Source organism: Pipistrellus hanaki (genome assembly GCF_964339955.1).
Source record: "Pipistrellus hanaki genome assembly, chromosome: 5".
Lineage (NCBI taxonomy): Eukaryota > Metazoa > Chordata > Mammalia > Chiroptera > Vespertilionidae > Pipistrellus > Pipistrellus hanaki.
The window spans coordinates 2,716,759-2,734,250 of NC_140507.1; the positions used below are offsets into that span (position 1 = coordinate 2,716,759).

Genomic DNA, 17,492 nt, shown 5'->3' on the forward strand with positions numbered 1-17,492 from the left:
TCTTATTTAAACAGTGGCCAGACCATAAAACAAAATCGGCAAACTGAGCGACAGTGAGTCAGAGCATCCTGAGTTTTAATGTGAGGGTCATGCATGTTTTCCCCCATATAGGATGTTTCTTTTTCCTTTAGTCTTCTATTTTAGAATCCTATAAACACTGCAGGCATCCCTCCCGGTCCCAGTGTATAGTGGATTACACTGACCCTGCTCAAGACCTCGCCAGAACCTACAGAGCCAACAGAACCCACGTCAGGGAGGGCTTTGAAAATGTTCTGTGTGTAACTGATTCTGCTAAATACAGAGCTGACTTATTCACCCAGCATCCCTCCAGGCGTAGGCTTCATCTCCAGGTTCGAAGATAATAAATGCTACAAGTACAGAACCTAACTTTTAAGTCAGAGGATGTTAATGTGCAACCAAACCAACTTCACAGCCAGCAACCCTGTCCCCACACCGCAGATTTGTCCCTCCACTTTTATGGTGTTTTCCAAGCAATGCTGCAGACCCTGGAGACACCTGACGTAGAAATGGTGTGAGTTACGTGAACTTTAAAGTGTATGCTCTCTGCTTCCCTTCCCACCTTTAACGGGAGACAGACCCCCTTTTCTTTCATCAGGCACACACTTGACCAATCGTTCCCTCTGGCTTTCTCAACCTTCCAAATTAGAGCATGAAGCCAAAAAGTTTACCCTTTCAAAATAAAACGTATTTGACAAGTTTTAAAACTGATGGTTATGTGTGGGGCTAGTGACAAAAGAAAAAAAGGACCTTTCCCCCCTTAGGAGATGGCCCTGGAAGAACTGGCTCTGTAAATAGAAACCCAGATAGATTCCCTTGGCAGCTGGCACCACGGAGGGTGTGGCTGCCCTCCGCGTGTGCACAGGAGACCAATTCATACCAGCAAGACCGGAAAAATCACAACTGAGAGCAACTGTGGAAGCAGCGAGAGCCAAGACCAGAACGCAAAGGGCTGACTCTCTGCTAGGTGAGTCACAGGAAACCCTCCCACCCCAGACCAGAACCCGCCCAGCTCCTGCAGTGGAGAATGTAGGTCAAAGCTCCCTGGGCTTTGGGCTTTGGGGGCAGGGCTGAGCCCAAGCCTCAGGGGCAGAAGCCCAATTCCCAAGGAGCAGGGAGGCAGGGCCCCGGCTGTGGCCTGCCCTCTAACTAAGCCTCCACCTTCGACACACCACAGTGAACTTGGTCATCCCAGAAGAGGCCGCACTGGGTGCTGGGCTAGCTCTCCTTTCTAGTCCCGGATTTCACCATTCATGCGTTCTGATCAGCACTCGCAGGATGAAGGGCCCCGAAACCGCTGCTCAAGCCAGGTTTACATATAATGACGATCAGCTCACCCAGCTCTGTCGACACAGGGGACCCGGTGGCAATCTCACCAATCTTGGCCACTCCATCGAAGTAGGCTTTCCCCGCCAGGATCATAGCTAGACAGGGAAGGTGACACACAAAATCATCATTTAGACAGAAAAGGAGGAAGAGACACAGAGGTTTTCTCCCAAGCATCTCGCATCCCTTTGGCTCTGGGAAGGCAGTGTGTGCCGATAGCTGTGCCGGGCAGAGGCCCCACCACTGACAGCACCATGGGAACATCCTTGCAGGCACTACAAGCAGCCCCAGGGAACATCCCACGCAGGCACTGAAGTCTAGAGGAGGCCTGCCTCCTCCCGATGCCAGTTCTAGGAACATAAACATTATGTGCATATATGCATGACCCACGGACAGACAGGCTTGGGGCGAGGAGGAGGGCTGGAGAGCACTGGGGGGAGGGGGGAGGGGACATCTGTAATACTTTCAACAATAAAGATAAATTTAAAAAAGTTGCAGCTTTACTATTTATGTATACGAGTTTAGAAAACATAATGGTATACCATGCAGCTATTTCATAAGACTGAGGATGACCTTAAAGTAGAATCATAAGGAAGAATAATAAGTCCCATTTGTGTAGACTTTCCAAGTTATTGCTTGAGCTGTTCTAGCCGACAACATTAACACACGCGCTGGTGATGTTATCGCCCTGTTTCATGAAGGGGAGTGGACTGGAGACATTCTGCTTCCTTCCCAAGGTCAATGGCAAGGCAGAGGGCGTGCACACAATGCCAACTAAGGTACTTCACTTCCTCAGCTCTGCATTAAAGGTGTTTTTGATTCTTTGGCCTCAGAACTGAAAAAGGGATGACTCCACCTAAAAACAAGCTCATAGCCAGCAAACTGTCAAGTTAATATACACAGTATTTTAGCACGAAGATTTTAAATGGCAAGCTACTGATAAGCTGAAACGCAAATTTGTGGGAGAATGGTATACAGGATTATACAACACTTAACACAAAAATTTTGATCTGAACCACACATGGAAATGAAAATTTTCATCATCTGTTCATTTATGCTTAAAACTATCCTTCTTATTCTAGTAAAACATCCTTGATTTTATGATAAAGTTGAATTAACTTTAAAAATTATATAGTTTACCCAGAATAAGGAATAAAATATTTTCATAATTTTGGTTTCCTCTGTGAACACATTAAGAGGTTTTCTACACCCTTATTGTTTTAAGGGTGAAGAATATTAGTTCTATTTTTTTAAAAAAAATTTTTTTAACATATTTTATTGATAGAGAGCGAGGGAGAGAGATAGAGAGCTAGAAACGTCGATGAGAGAGAAACACCGACCAGCTGCCTCTTGCACATCCCCCACCAGGGATGTGCCCGCAACCAACGTACATACCCCTGACCGGAATCGAACCTGGGACCTTTCAGTCTGCAGACCGATGCTCCACCGCTGAGCCAAACCGGTTTTGGCTATTAGTTCTATTTTATGTATTTAAACTTTAGGGGTTAATATTGATTAATAGCATTGTATAAATTGCAGGTCTACAACTTTTAATACTTTGTGCTCACCACCTGAAGTGACTGGCCTCCCTTATCCTACTTCCCTCTTGTAACCACCATTCTGTTGTATCTTCGAGTTTGTTTATTGTTTTTGTTTACATTCCATATGAGTAACATCATATGGTTCTTCCCCTTTTCCATCTGACTTATTTCACTTAGCATAATATTCTCAAGACCCATCCATGTTTTTGCAAGAGGCAATATTTCACTTTTTTATGGCTGAGTAGTATTTCACTGTATATATGTACCACAACTTCTTTATTCAATCATCTTTAAAAGATACTTAGATTGATTCCATGTCTTAGCTATTATGAATAATGCTACAATAAATATAGAGGTACACACAACTTGACAAATAAGTGTTTTCAAATTTTGGGGAATAGATACCTAGAAGAGGGGTTGCTGGTTCATATGGTAGTTCTATTCTTAATTTATGGTGGAACCTCTATTTTCCATAGTAGCTGCACCAAGTTATATCCCCACCAGCAGTATACAAAGGTTCCCTTCCCTTTTCTCCATGTCCTCTCCAACACTTGTTTCTTATTTTATTGATAATCACCATTCTAAAAGATATGAGATGGTATCTCATTGTATTGTATTTTAATTTCATTTCTCTTATAACTAGTAATGTTGAGTGTCTCTTCCTGTATCTGTTGTCTTCCTTGGAAAAGTGTCTATTCAGATCCTCTGCCCACTTTTAAATTATTTTTCATTGTTGTTGAATTGCAGGAGTTCTTTATCTATTTTGGATATTGTTTGAAAAGATCTCCCAAACAGCTGGCTGCCTTCTAGTTTTGTTGACTGTTTCTTTTGCTGTGCAGCAGCTTTTTAGTTTGATGTAATTCCACTCATTAATAGTTTTATTGTACTTCCCTTGTCTTTGGAGTCATGTTCACACACACATGGAAAAAAAAAAAAAACCCTCTGAGACCAAGTTCCATAAATTTAGTGCCTAAGTTTTCTTCTACGTATTTTATGGTCTCAGGTCCTTTACTATTAGTTAAAAAATTTTAATATAGTGTCATATAACAGCATAATTTCATTCGTTTGCATGTGGCCTTCCAGTTTTTCCATTTATTGAAGAAACTTTCCTTTTTTCCATGATATGTTTTGGGCTCTTTGGTTGAAAATTAATTGCTCATATATGCCTGGGTTTATTTCTGGGCTCTCAAGTCTGTTCCATTGGTCTGTGAGTCTGTGTTTTTTGTTTGTTTGTTTGTTTTTTCCCCCAATACTAGAGTGTTTTGATCATTTTAGCTTTGTAGTATAGTTTGAAGTTAGGGAGGTTGGATGCCTCCAGCTTTGTTCTTTTTTCTCAGAATTGCTTTGGCTATTCATGAGTTGTTTTAAATATATTTTTAGTGATTTCAGAAAGAAAGGGAGAAGGAGAGAGATAGAAAGATCAATGATAAGAGATAATCATTGATTGGCTGCCCCCTGCACAGTTCCTACCGAAAGCTGGGCAATTACCCTTGACCGGAATGAACCCAGGACCTTTCAGTCTGCAGTCCGAACACTATCTGCTGAGCCAAAGCCGGCTAGAGTAATCTGAGTATTTTTTGTTCTATTTCTGCAAAAAATGCTATTGGGATTTTGTTGGGGATTGCATTAAGTCTGTAGTTGGACTAGGTAATGTGGCCACTTTAACAATGTTAATCCTTTAACCAATGAACACGGATCATCTTTCCATTTCTTTGTGTCTTCTTCAATTTCTTTTAACAATGTATTGTACAGGTCCTTCACCTTTTCTGTTAAGTTTATTCCTAGGTATTTTATCCTTCTATTGCAGTTGTAAATGAGATTGTCTTCTTTATTTCTCTTTCTCATATTCTGTTGTGAGTATATAGAAATATAATACAACAGATTTCTGATATTGATTTTAATCTTGCAACTTGAGCAGACTGTTCTCTTCTCCCTCTCTCCTCCTTGTGATACACCTATTATCCTTGGGTTGCTCTGTCCAGTGAAGTCAGATAGTTTTCCTAGAGTTCTTTCCTTTTCTTAAACTCTTAGTTCTCTCTTTTTTCTCCTGGGTCACTTTTAGGTTTCTACCTTTGAGTTTGCTAAATCTCTCTTCCATCTGGACTGCTCTATTTCTAATGCTCTCTAATATATTCTTCATTTCATTTATTCAGCTCCAGAATTTCTGTATGGTTCTCTTTCATGATTTCAATCTCTTTGGTCAAGTACTCCTTTTGTTCATTAACTTTATTCCTGAGTTCAGTAAACTACCTTTCTGAATTTTCTTGTATATCCTTGGGTTTCTTTATAACTACAATCGTAGAATCTTTTTTTGTTTTGTTTTGCTTTTTGTTTGTTTTTTTTTTGTTAATCCTCACCCAAGGAAATTTTTCCATTGATTTTTAGAGAGAGTAGAAGGGAGGGGGAGAAACAGAGAGAGAAACATTAATGTGAGAGACACATCGATTGGTTGCCTCCTGCACATGCCCTGATCAGGGGCAGGAATTGAGTATGCAACCAAGGTACATGCCTTTGACTATAATTGAACTTGGGACTCTTCAGTCCACAGGCTGATGCTCTATCCATGGATCCAAACCAGCTAGACCCATAACTGCAATCTTGAATTCTGTTATTTACATCACTGTCTCCTATGACTTTGATTTGATTTCACTTTTCATTTTCTTTCTATGCTTCATTACCTTGGTTGTTCGTGGTGCTTGATGGACTATTTCTCTGCCCACCAAGCAGTATGCAAGGATTCATACTACTTCATGAAGGGGAGTGGACTGGAGACATTTCTTTGCGGACTATTTCTTTGACGTAATGCTCTCTTTAGATATTGTTTTCTCTCAACAATTCAGCCAGTTGATAGGTAGGGTGCTTTCTTTGTTTCCCAGTAGGTGGTGCTACATTGCAAGTTTATGTTTTCTCTTGCACTGTTGCACCTCTGGGACTGTGGGTGTCCTCTCTGTGACCAGCTCACCTTGTTTATGAAGCACCTCCACTGTGATAGGGGAATGGTTTTGTGAACTCTCAGAGCTATTTCCTTTTTCTGCTGTGTTTTTTGCATTACTGGGCTTCACCAGGGTGTGTGGGGGAGAGGAGGCAAGTCTGTGATCTAGCAGTTCTGCTCCACCGGTCCAGTTAGGGCTGTTGACCCCCCCCTTCCCAGACACCTCTACCTGGGTCTGCTATGATGAAGAACAGGGAACAGGGAAAGGAGATGCCTTTTCAGGGAGGAAAACTGCTTCTGTCCTTCTTAAACTGCAGCTCAGCTCCTCTCCTCGCTACCACACTAGCCTAAGCAGCGGAGGGTATCGAACTCTGTCTGAGGCTACCGTCCCTATCCTTCCTCCTGTCATGCCTCCAGAATACCCACCTGGAGATGTCCCAATATGTGGCTCTTTCTGTGTGCTGAATGGGGGATTCTTTGTGGAGTTATAGTTGTCTGACTTGTAAATTGAAAGGGAGAAATAATGGAGTCTTCTTACTCTGCCATGATACTGGCTTCACTCTCATATTAGTGCTATTTTAGTGGTTGGCCAACTATTTCATCAATCTAATCTACATACTTCTACCAGATGATTTTTCCTTAAAATATGATTTCATTAGGTTACAGTTTTGCTCAAAAACCTAATTTATGGTCCTTCCACTGCTCAAGAGTTAAGCCCACAGTCCAGATTTCATCATAGATTTTTTAGTAATGGCCTTAAAAAAAAACCACATCTCACCAAAACCGGTTTGGCTCAGTGGATAGAAAGTTGGCCTATGGACTGAAAGGTCCCAGGTTCGATTCTGGTCAAGGGCATGTGCCTTGGTTTGGGGCACATCCCCAGCGGGGGGGAGTGCAGGACGCAGCTGATCAATGTTTCTCTCTCATCGATGTTTCTAACTCTCTATTCCTCTCTGTAAAAATCAATAAAACGTATTTTTTAAAAAATTACACCTCCCAGAATTCCCAGCCTGTGTAGTCCTCTACACACTGAGGAGTGGCTTGCTTTGGCCAATGGGGGACCAGCTGGTGTAACTCCCACAGGAGCCTGCACTCTTGCATGAGGGAGTGAGCGCACAGACTAATCCAGGTGACTGTAGCTGCAGGAGTGAGGGGCCCAGAGAATTGCCCTGCCTTTATAGGACCATGAGAAATAATAAACTATTGTCTTACCCAGGCCAGTGTGGACCCCAGGTCTGGCTTGGATACTGTCTTTTCTGCCTAAAGTGCTCTAGGCAGCCATCCGCCTACTAAAATCTAAAATCTAACATCTATCTGCTAACTCCGCTCCCACAGGCCTCCTGCCTGCTCATCCTGTGCTTGTCCTGAGCTGTGCATGTTATCCCGAGTTATAACTGACCTGCTGACTGCATTTTTGGCCTCTTCAATACAGTAAAAATTCTTACCGAAGACTTTACAAATTTATCTAAATATCTCAAGGACTTCAGCAAAGCCCAGATGGCCTGAATAAATTCTGGAAGCACCTTCGGGAGTGTGGAATAGTCCCCAGCAGGTGTTAAAGTGATGAGCCTTTTGGGGAGAAGCCTCTTTAGCAGGAGGCTAAGCTGCAGGTTATTCACTGAGTCACCTTGTAAAACTATCTGAGGCAGCAAATGCTGGAAGGAAAATCACTGCAGGTCCTGGTGATCCCCTTCACAGGGCCCCTCCAGCAATGACTTTGCAGCCTTGTGACTTTGTAGTCACCAAAGGAGAGCCAGCTGTGCAAGGCCCTGCTCTGTGAAGGAGGGAGGGGCACCCGCAGAAGTCACTAGAGTCACCCATGCTGCTGGAGGCGAGGGAACAAGTCCCAGGCCTGTGAACTTCCTGACACTGGGAACATCTGGCAAACAGCACAGAGATGCAGAAGTAAATAAGCAGCCTACTTCTCCAGCGACTACAGCAACGGGGCGCCCATCACCAAAAGTCTAGTCAGCACGCCCCATTACCTGGGGCATGTTCATGTAGAAAGTATGTGAGGCCACAGGTTTATTTTCAAAATACCAGCAGGAAGCACCCAAAGGTGGGGCATGGTGAAAGAGAAAAATAAGAGCTATATCTGAAGTCTTTTAAATCTAGAAATTAGAAACGGAGTGTTCTATTTATGCTTCTTGGAGGTCTTAATGCTAGAGGGTGAACCCGGGGTCTGAGTCTTTTGGGGGTGATGATTGCTCCCAAGGGAAAACTGTTCGGACCAGGTTAGAATTTGGTGTTTGTTAGCACCTCCAGGTTTTAAGGTGATCGATCACTGGCAACATTCACCTTTTAGCAGGAAAATGCATGTGTAGATGCATGCCAGTTTCCTCAAATGAAATCTCTTCAAACTAACAAACTGGTTCTCAGAGAGAGTGCTCACGTTCATTTTGAAGAAAGCACTCATCATAAATTGAGAATCTAAGTTCAATTTTTAATTTAGATGTTTTTCTATTTAGGCTAAACGTTTAACTTCTCACAATCATCAAAAGGAATATACCCAAAGGCAAGACATTCTTCTATATAAATAAAAGGAGAATAATTCCTTTGCTGCAGGATACTAACATCAATATTTTAAGTATACATTTTAAATGTTATTAGATCATAAATAATTTGGTTTAAAAAGTAGAAAACATGTTTTTGGCATTGACAAAGACTGAACCATGTGAAAAAGTATGATTTAATTATTAAACTACATAACAGCTCTGGCCAGTGTGACTAAGTGGTCAGAGCATGGCCAGAACACCGAGGGTTGTGGGTTTGATTTCTGGTCAAAGGTGGGTTGCAGGTTGGATCCCCAGCCCCAGATGGGGCTCATGCAAGAGGTAACCAATCATGTGTCTTTCTCACATTGAAGTTTCTCTCTCTCTCTACCCTTCTCCCTCCCTTCCACTCTCTCTCTCTCTCTCTCTCTCTCTCAGGAAGGAAGGAAGGAAGGAAGGAAGGAAGGAAGGAAGGAAGGAAGGAAAAAAGGAAGGAAGGAAGGAAATCAATGGAAAAAATGTCTTTGGTGAGGATTAACAAGAAAAAATAAAAGAAATACATAGCTCATAGTAGATTATTATTCAATGTACTCATTTCAAATATACTAATATCCTATTATTGCAAAGTTTTATTGATTAAATTATTTGTAAATAATTTCTACCAATAAAGATATTTTTAAAATTTAATATCAAAATTTAATATCTAAAAATAATTAAGTAAAATATTTACTGAATGGCTTTTAAAAAAATTTATTTATTTCAGAGAGGAAGGGAGAGGGAGAGAGAGAAACATCAATGATGAGAGAGAATCATTGATTGGCTGCCTCCTGCACTCCACACTCTGGGGATCAAGCCCACCTCCCAGGCATGTTCCCTGACCAGGAATCGAACTGTGACCTCCTGTTTCATAGGTCTATGCTCAACCACTGAGCCATGCTGGCCAGGCCTGAATGGCTTTTATATGTGCTCTATATTTATAAATTTAGAAAATAGACAGACTTACCATTAACAGCTTTTTCATAATTTTTTCCTAGGTTTATTAAATTTCGTAGCCGCGGATTAAACTGTTCCATAACATTCTGGAAAACAAAAAGAACAAACAAATTAGTAAAATAAGTGAACAGCAGGCCCTGTCATCTTTAGATGCTGTTATCACACAGAGCCTGGGACACCTATATATGTGGACTGTCCAGCGACAGGGGTCTACCAGTCGGGAATGTTGACTTGAAAAGACAGTGAAGGGCACTGATGAACAGGGCGCTGATACTTACACATGCTATTTCGGATATAAAGGTTCTCCATTATGGTTAGAAGAGAGAGCACATAATTTTTTTAATTTATTTTTTAATGTTTATTGATTTTGAAAGAAAAAGGAAGGGAGAGGGATAGAAACATTGATGAAAGAGAGACATTGCTTGGCTGCCTCTTGCACACACCCCCACTGAGGACTGAGCCACAGCCTGGGCATGTGCCATGATCAGGAATTGAACCGGAAACCTCTTGGTTCATGGGTCAATGTTCAACCACTGAACCACACCGGCTGGAACATAACTCATATTTCTAAATATTTAAACATTTTATTTATTGATTGATTTGAGAGAGAGAGACATCGATTTGTTGCTTCACTTATTTATGCTTTCATTGGCTGCTTCTTGTATGTGCCCTGACTGGAGATCAAACCCACAACCTTGGTGTACTGGAACACTCTAACCAACTGAGTTACCTGGCCAGGGCTAGGAGAACACAACTTTTATTTTATCAAACAGTGATAAAGGTTTATGAAAAACCACACCTGCCTCACCTGTCCCCACCCCTGCCTGACCTTACTTACTCCCAAGAGCTGTTATTCTGGTATTTACTGCTGTAGTTTTGAGTAATAGTCTTGATTTCTCAAATTTGGGCCACAACTATAGGCTCTCTGCTAGAGTAGATGAGGACGTGGCTCTCCTTCCCCCAATCCATCCTACATAGTTCAATGGCAATTTCCTGTTAAGTCAATAGTCAGGGTTTTTGTTACTTTGTAAATATTGGTCACTACAAAGCAAAAAATGTACCAAGGATTACATTTCAGAAGTCCTTTCCTGGAATGGACTTTTTATTTCTTGTGGGATTAGCAGTTGTCTCACCTCCCCACTCCCATGCTTAATTTTCTGTGTATCTACCTTAAATTTGTCCCCATGCTCCGGAGGATCTAGCAGAAGCCTATTAATAGTATTTTTCAAATGCGCAAAGTTGTCAGCTAATCTTCCCTTCACCCACTCCCCCACCCCCAGCCCAGAACTTCCTCCAAGGACTCCCCGCCCTCTCGCCCAGGCTGGCCAGTGTCCCTGCTATGCTGGTGCCCTTGCATGTCCTTCCTGGTCCTTCGTGTTAGACCTCTCACGAACAGGATCACAATCTTCCTCTTTCTTCATTTATTCCTACTTTCTGAAGATTATTCTCCAAGAATGACCTAAGAATGGATGTGTGAGAGGTAAATTTGAGGACCCATGTGTCTGAAACTATCTTTATCTTGACATCTGATAGATATTTTGCTAGCTAGAATATTATAGATCAAAAGTGATTTCCCCCTAGAACTTGTAAGATAATGCTCCACTATCTTTAATATCCAGTTTTGCTATAGAGAAGTTGGCTATCATTTCTTCTTCATTTCTAGTAGTATATAACTTTCGGGGGAGGGGCAAAGAGAGGGGGCGCTTATTTCTGAAAGCCTTTGCCTTATCCCTCCCTCCCTGTGTCCTGACACTCATAATGGTTTTTCTCAGTACCTTTTTCATTTATTTAACTGAGCACTCAAAAGGCCCTATCTAATCTATATAGGAAATTATACCCTTCAGGTCTGAAAAGCATCCTGGAGTTATACTCTAAGAATTTGTCCTTTTTTTAAATCTGATTTTCCACTTTTTGTTCTGACAGATATCCTCAACTTCACATCCCTTCCAACTCTCCTACTAGATTTTAAATTTTTAAAAAATATATTTTCAATTCGGGCTCTGTCAAGTTTTTTTTTTTTATTCCTCTTTATGTATTTATTTTTTTTATAATTCAGATTTATTTTTTATTATCCTTTTTAAAAGCATCCTGTTCTTGTTTTATGGAGGCAATATTGTCTCTTATTTCAATAAACTGTAGTTTTGGGTATTTCCTTCTGTTCCCCATGTTATTTCCTGTTTATTTCTTCTCATTGAGTGGCATCCAGCTGTCTTTTGTGTTGGAGGGTGTCTGTCCTCCGCTGTCTGGTGACCCCTGCTCAGTTCTTGGGGAGTAAATCCTAATGCGCCGGCTGGAAGCTCTGAGTGTGGGATGCATGCAGGGCGGCTGTGGACCAGCAGGCTTCCTGTGGGGTGACTGACAGGTCGACTGTAGACAAACTGGCCACAGGGTCATTCCAGACATGTTTCTAATTCCCTGTCCTTGGGTGGGGGAAGGGCCATCACCAGGAGGTCTGCCTTCCCAGTCAGGAAGGGGGTGGGGGGTGGGTGGAATCCCACAGTTTGCTGAGCTGATTTTTACTGAATTCCGGTTTTCTGCTCTGAGTTTTGCTCCCTGCACCTTGATGGGTATTTCCAAGTCACTATATTTTGAGATTATTCTCCAGTCTGGCAGGCAGAGGACACCACTGTTTGCAGTGGTGGTTGGGGTGGAGAAGGGAACCTGAAGTTTAACCAGCTTGTAGAATGCCTGTGCATCCGAGTGTCCCCTCCCTTCTGCGGGGCCTGCTCCTCAGCGCTGGGGTGCTCCAGTGAATGGCTCAGCTCTCATCAACACTCCCCCTGCAGGTTGTTGAGGTTCTTGTAGGGCAGTTACTACTCCTCTGCCCATTTTCTATCAACACAAATTTCTTTAGTTTTTGTCAACTGACATTTCCTTTTTCAGGTCTCTACACTACAGATTTTTAAAAAAATATATTTTATTGATTTTGTACAGAGAGGAAGGGAGAGAGATACAGAGTTAGAAACATCGATGAGAGAGAGTCATCGATCAGCTGCCTCTTGCACACCCCCCACTGGGGATATGCCCGCAATCAAGGTACATGCCCTTGACCGGAATCGAACCCCGGTCCCTTCAGTCCCCAAGCCGACGCTCTATCCATTAAGCCAAACTGGTTCCGGCTACACTACAGATTTTTTAAAAAATAATATATATTTATTTATTTCAGAGAAGGGAGAGGGAGAGAGAGATAGAAACATCAATGATTGGCTACTGCCTCCTGCACGCCCCTTATTGGGGATAGAGCCCGCAGCCTGGGCATGTGCCCTGACCAGGAATTGAACCGTGACCTCCTGTCTCATAGGTCGGTGCTCAACCACTGAACCACACCAGCTGGGCTATACTATGGATTTATAGGTGTTTTTTAAAAGTTCTTTTGCTCTCATTTTAACATATCCTCATAAAATAAAAAAAAGAGTAGAAAAACACATGCTTCACTGGAAGTCCACTACTCCTGTTTAATTAAGCCAGCGGGCTGCTTAAGCCTCTTTCACAACCAGCAGCCAGAGGGCCCCAGCCAGGGCTGACTCCCTCACCAGTCTGTCTGCAAGATGGTAAACCTACTTGAACACGGGACCTGTAGCCACAACCGCTACTTCTCTTTCCTCAATTCCCTTGGTTTGTTTTTAAGCTTTTTATTTTGAAAAAGCTTAAGATTCACAAGAAGTTGTGAAAATTGTACAGGGAATTCTTAAGTATGCTTCCCCCAAAACAACTTATATAACCATAGTACCTTATCTAGCACATTATCAAAACCAGGAAACGGACATGGGCACAACACGATAAACTGAACTGTAGACATTATTTGGCGTGACCAGTTTTTATATCACTCATTTTCTTTTGAAGGGGTGAACTGATTCTATGAAATTGTACCACATGTACAGATTTGTATAAATCACCACCACAATAGTAATACAGAACTGTTACATCAACACAAAGATCTAGCTCATGCTACCCACCTCACTGCGGCACCCTTCCCCAGTCCTAACCCCTGATCTCAATCACTACAGTTTTGTCATTGTGAAAATGTTATATAAATGGAATCATGTGACCTTTTGAGACTGGCTTTCTCACTTGGCACAAAGCCCTGAAGTACCATCCAATTTGTTGGGTGTATCAGTAGTTTACTCTTTTTTTTTTTTTTTTTTTTTTTTTTGGCCAGTAGTATTCCACAGTATGGAAGTATCACAATTTGCTCATCCTTATACCCACTGATCATATGGGTTGGTTTCCAGTTTTGGGCAATTTCAACTAAACCTGACACAGACCATCACATGCAGGTTTTGTGTGAATGTAAATGCCAAGTATCTCTTCAGATAAACACTTGGGCATTCAATTGCTGTGTTTTATGGTAGATGTATGTTTAACTTTATAAGAGTGGCCATACCACTTTACAATTTAAAAATCGAATAACTTCATTAGAAAATGGTTACTTTCTTTATTTAAATTTATTTTTATTAATTTATTTTTATTTTATTTTTATTTTTTAAATATATTTTTATTGATTTTTTTACAGAGAGGAAGAGAGAGAGATAGAGAGCTAGAAACGTCGATGAGAGAGAGACACCGACCAGCTGCCTCTTGCACACCCCCTACCAGGGATGTGCCTGCAACCAATGTACATGCCCCTGACCGGAATCGAACCTGGGACCTTTCAGTCCGCAGACCAATGCTCTACCACTGAGCCAAACCGGTTTTGGCAGAAAATGGTTACTTTCTAATGAAAAGATAAAACAATTTTTCAAAGATCTCTCTTAAAATGCTTATAATAATCTTATGAGGCGGAGTGTGGAGGGTAAGAGTATAGGGAAGCTGAAACAGAGCCAAGCCTGTCCTCTGGCAAACAAGAAGTCACAAAAAAGAGGCCCGGACCTTTGTTCTTTCTCAAGACTATTCTTAGTGCAGCGTATCAAAAGAAGGGAGAAATGTAACTTGATTTCTTTATATAATTCTTAAAATGTGTACATATAACTCCTATCTTAAAATGTCAAAAACAGCCGAAACCGGTTTGGCTCAGCGGTAGAGCGTCGGTCTGCGGGCTGAAAGGTCCCGGGTTCGATTCCGGTTAAGGGCATGTACCTGGGTTGCGGGCACATCCCCATTAGGGGGTGTGCAAGAGGCAGCTGGTCGATGTTTCTCTGTCATCAACGTTTCTAGCTCTCTATCTCTCTCCCTTCCTCTCTGTGAAAAATCAATAAAATATATATTAAAAAAAAATGTCAAAAACAATGAATTAATTAGAACTTCCAAAGTTAGCATCAAGCATAAATCACTATCCAAATGATGCTACTAGGGGGAAAAAAGTTTAAGACTTGAGAGTATAATCAACTTCACAGAAAACACGAGAGTTTTTAAGCTGGAAAGTTCAACATATACTTCAATTCTTTTTATTTAGGCTCAGCTACAGAAATCTCCCCCTGTAAATGTTGGCCTCTTTGAACAGTGGAAAATCCATTTCTACACTGGCTCTTGGCCATTAAAATTTAGCTATTTTAACTGAAGCACGTGTATTTTTAAACCCAGAAACAAAAAGGCAGTGCTTCCTTTGTGTCCCACGAGCTATAAAGTTTTACAGCGGCAGTGGGTGTCCTTGTGAATTGGATCGTCCCATATTTTGGGGGGAGGACAGCAGTTGGGTCAAAGGTCATGCTGTGTCAAGGCTTGTTAAGAATTGTGTACAGAGCTTAAAATTTATCAAGTATCACCAGTAAACAAACATAACCATTTTAATTTAAACTAAGAATAAAAGGCTTAAGATACCAAGTATGAAAAAGATAAATTATAAAAGGTATTAACCAGCTAAGAACCACTATTTTGTTGTAGTCAATAACAAAAGCTTAGTACATATCCCACCAGTTACTTCCTGGCAAGGAGAATAATTTGCCAAACTAGTTCCAACCAGAATGAGTTTCATTTCCATTCGGGGAAGAATATGGGTACCCATCTGAAATGACTGGCACTATCACTGCCCACCGGGCCGGGCCTCCTGTGAAGAGGGCTAGTTCTCCTGCACCAGTCCCCCGGGATGTGGAGACCCACCGCCAGCCACGGAGAATGCCGAGGACAGGCCACTTGGAGCCCCCAGGCACTTTTCACCGGCTTTCTCGCTGGTCCATTTATTGCGTGCATTTCCTCTACTCCTCGCAGTTACAGATCATGAGTTCAAAATGAACTATACAATCTTATGATGGTTTTAACTTCCGCACCATTTTAGATCTTTAAGTTTTGAAAAATGATTTCTTTTGCCAACTTAGAACTACAGACCATGAAGCATAAATTACATGACTAGCTAGATGGTTAAACTGAGACGACTTTAAAATTTTTAAGAATTGGTTTCTCTTTCTGTTTATTTTTCCAGTTCTCCCCACGACTAAAGACAAATTACTTGATATTTGAGGGCTTTATTTTTCTCAGCTGAAAAAATGTGGGTACTATTCACCCTGGACTAAGCTCTAAAAGTGATTTAAGAATCTCCAAGTAAATGGTAGTTTTAGAACTTGATTCAAGGTAGTGTATGTACCCTTGAAATTTTCCAGACTATTTTGTTCTATACAACCTCATACAAATTAGCTTAGCAATGTTGCAAATGCTTTAACTAATTTAGTGTCATGTGATAAGAACATCTGTTAATAAGGATTAAATATTTGAGAATACTTCTAGATAGACGTCATTCGTAGAAAACTTCACTTCCTCCTTCCTCATGTTCTTGGAAGCTGCTGTTCTGGATTAACATTGTCAATACTTGATTATGTCCTGCCTTTAGGGAAAATATCAGTGAGTAAATGTGGTAAAAAGGCAGCTGTTTGTGGCTAACATATGGCCAGAAGAGTTATGTTTTTCATAACCATCTTGAATGGGGGCACAAGCCAAGAAAAGGAAAATTAGAACTGAGATGCTTTTTGTTTGAAGTAGTATTAAACTAGGGCAGAAAAACTCAGACTCAAATATATAAACACACAAAAATGTTTCCCATCACTTAAATGTGAACAAAGTTCCCTTTTGGTCTATATTGTATATTTATGCTACTAGCTGTTAGTGTGCACTATAAACCAATTTGAAACAAGGATTATAAATCAATTTGATATAATTTGTAACATGCCATCCCCATGGCAAGGAGCCTGAAAAAAACTTTAGCCTGTCCTGGTCAGTGTGGCTCAGTTGGTTGAACATCATCCCATGCACCAAAAGGTCACTGGTTTGATTCCCCATCAGGGCACATGCCCGGGTTGCAGGCTCAATCCCCAGTAGGAGGCATGCAGGAGGCAGCTGATCTATGTTTCTCTCTCCACACTGATGTTTCTTTCTCTCCCCCCTTCCCCATCCCTCTCTCTCCTTATCCTTTCCTCTCTCTCTAAAACATAATTAAAAAAACAACTTGGCCTGGAGTCCTTGGGCAAAGCACCACCCTGTGGAGCCTCAGCCTACTCCTCTATAAAATGGAAAGAAGGATCATTTCCACTTCGTGAGGTGTGTGAAGAGTCAATGAGTAATAATTAATACTTACAGAGCACTTACTCTGTGCTCTTCCAAGCACTCTTTTCTTAGTGCACACCAAATCAGTTGTGGCAATTAACATTGCAAGACAGAGGCTTTCAAATATCAGTCAACTCTTCAAATGGAGGAACATTCCCATTGCCACAGATGTCTCCAGGTACCTCACTTCCACCCTGTAACAGGCAAATAAATGATACTGGCTCTCCGGCTCAAAGTGTCGTGTTAGGAGGAGAGAGGCCATGAATACAAAAACCTGGAGAGAGTGTGCAGTACAAAGGAAATCAAAAGTGTTATTACGTATTGCTTTATCCAGTTGAGAACATTTCTTTTTCCATCTGAGATACCTTTGACATTTTTGGAGTGCTGCTATGTTGCATCAGGCTCTATGCCTGCTATTTTACATGGATTGTCTCATTAGATCCGAACAACATGATTATTATCACGCCCATTTTACAGGTGAGACAACACATCTTTGGGATGGTAAATTTAAACACCTTACTAAAGGTCCCACAGGCAGTAAGAAGGGGTCAGGCCGAAACCGGTTTGGCTCAGTGGATAGAGCATTGGCCTGCGGACTGGAAGGTCCTGGGTTCGATTCCGGTCAAGGGCATGTACCTTGGTTGCGGGCATATCCCCAGTAGGGGGTGTGCAAGAGGCAGCTGATCGATGATTCTCTCTCATCGATGTTTCTAACTCTCT

General features: G+C 41.6%; 1 protein-coding gene across 2 annotated transcripts in view; it reads right to left on the minus strand.

Annotated features, from left to right (window-relative positions):
- The window catches only part of BAIAP2L1 (BAR/IMD domain containing adaptor protein 2 like 1), a 76,099-nt gene that overhangs the window by 40,635 nt on the left and 17,972 nt on the right, over nt 1–17,492 (minus strand). For both annotated transcript variants that reach the window (XM_084886176.1, XM_084886177.1), the window contains exons 2-3: nt 9,313–9,388; nt 1,356–1,442 (exon numbers count right to left, since the gene is read on the minus strand). In XM_084886176.1, coding sequence (XP_084742302.1) covers nt 1,356–1,442; nt 9,313–9,388 — 163 coding nt within the window. The remainder of the gene's footprint in view (nt 1–1,355; nt 1,443–9,312; nt 9,389–17,492) is intronic.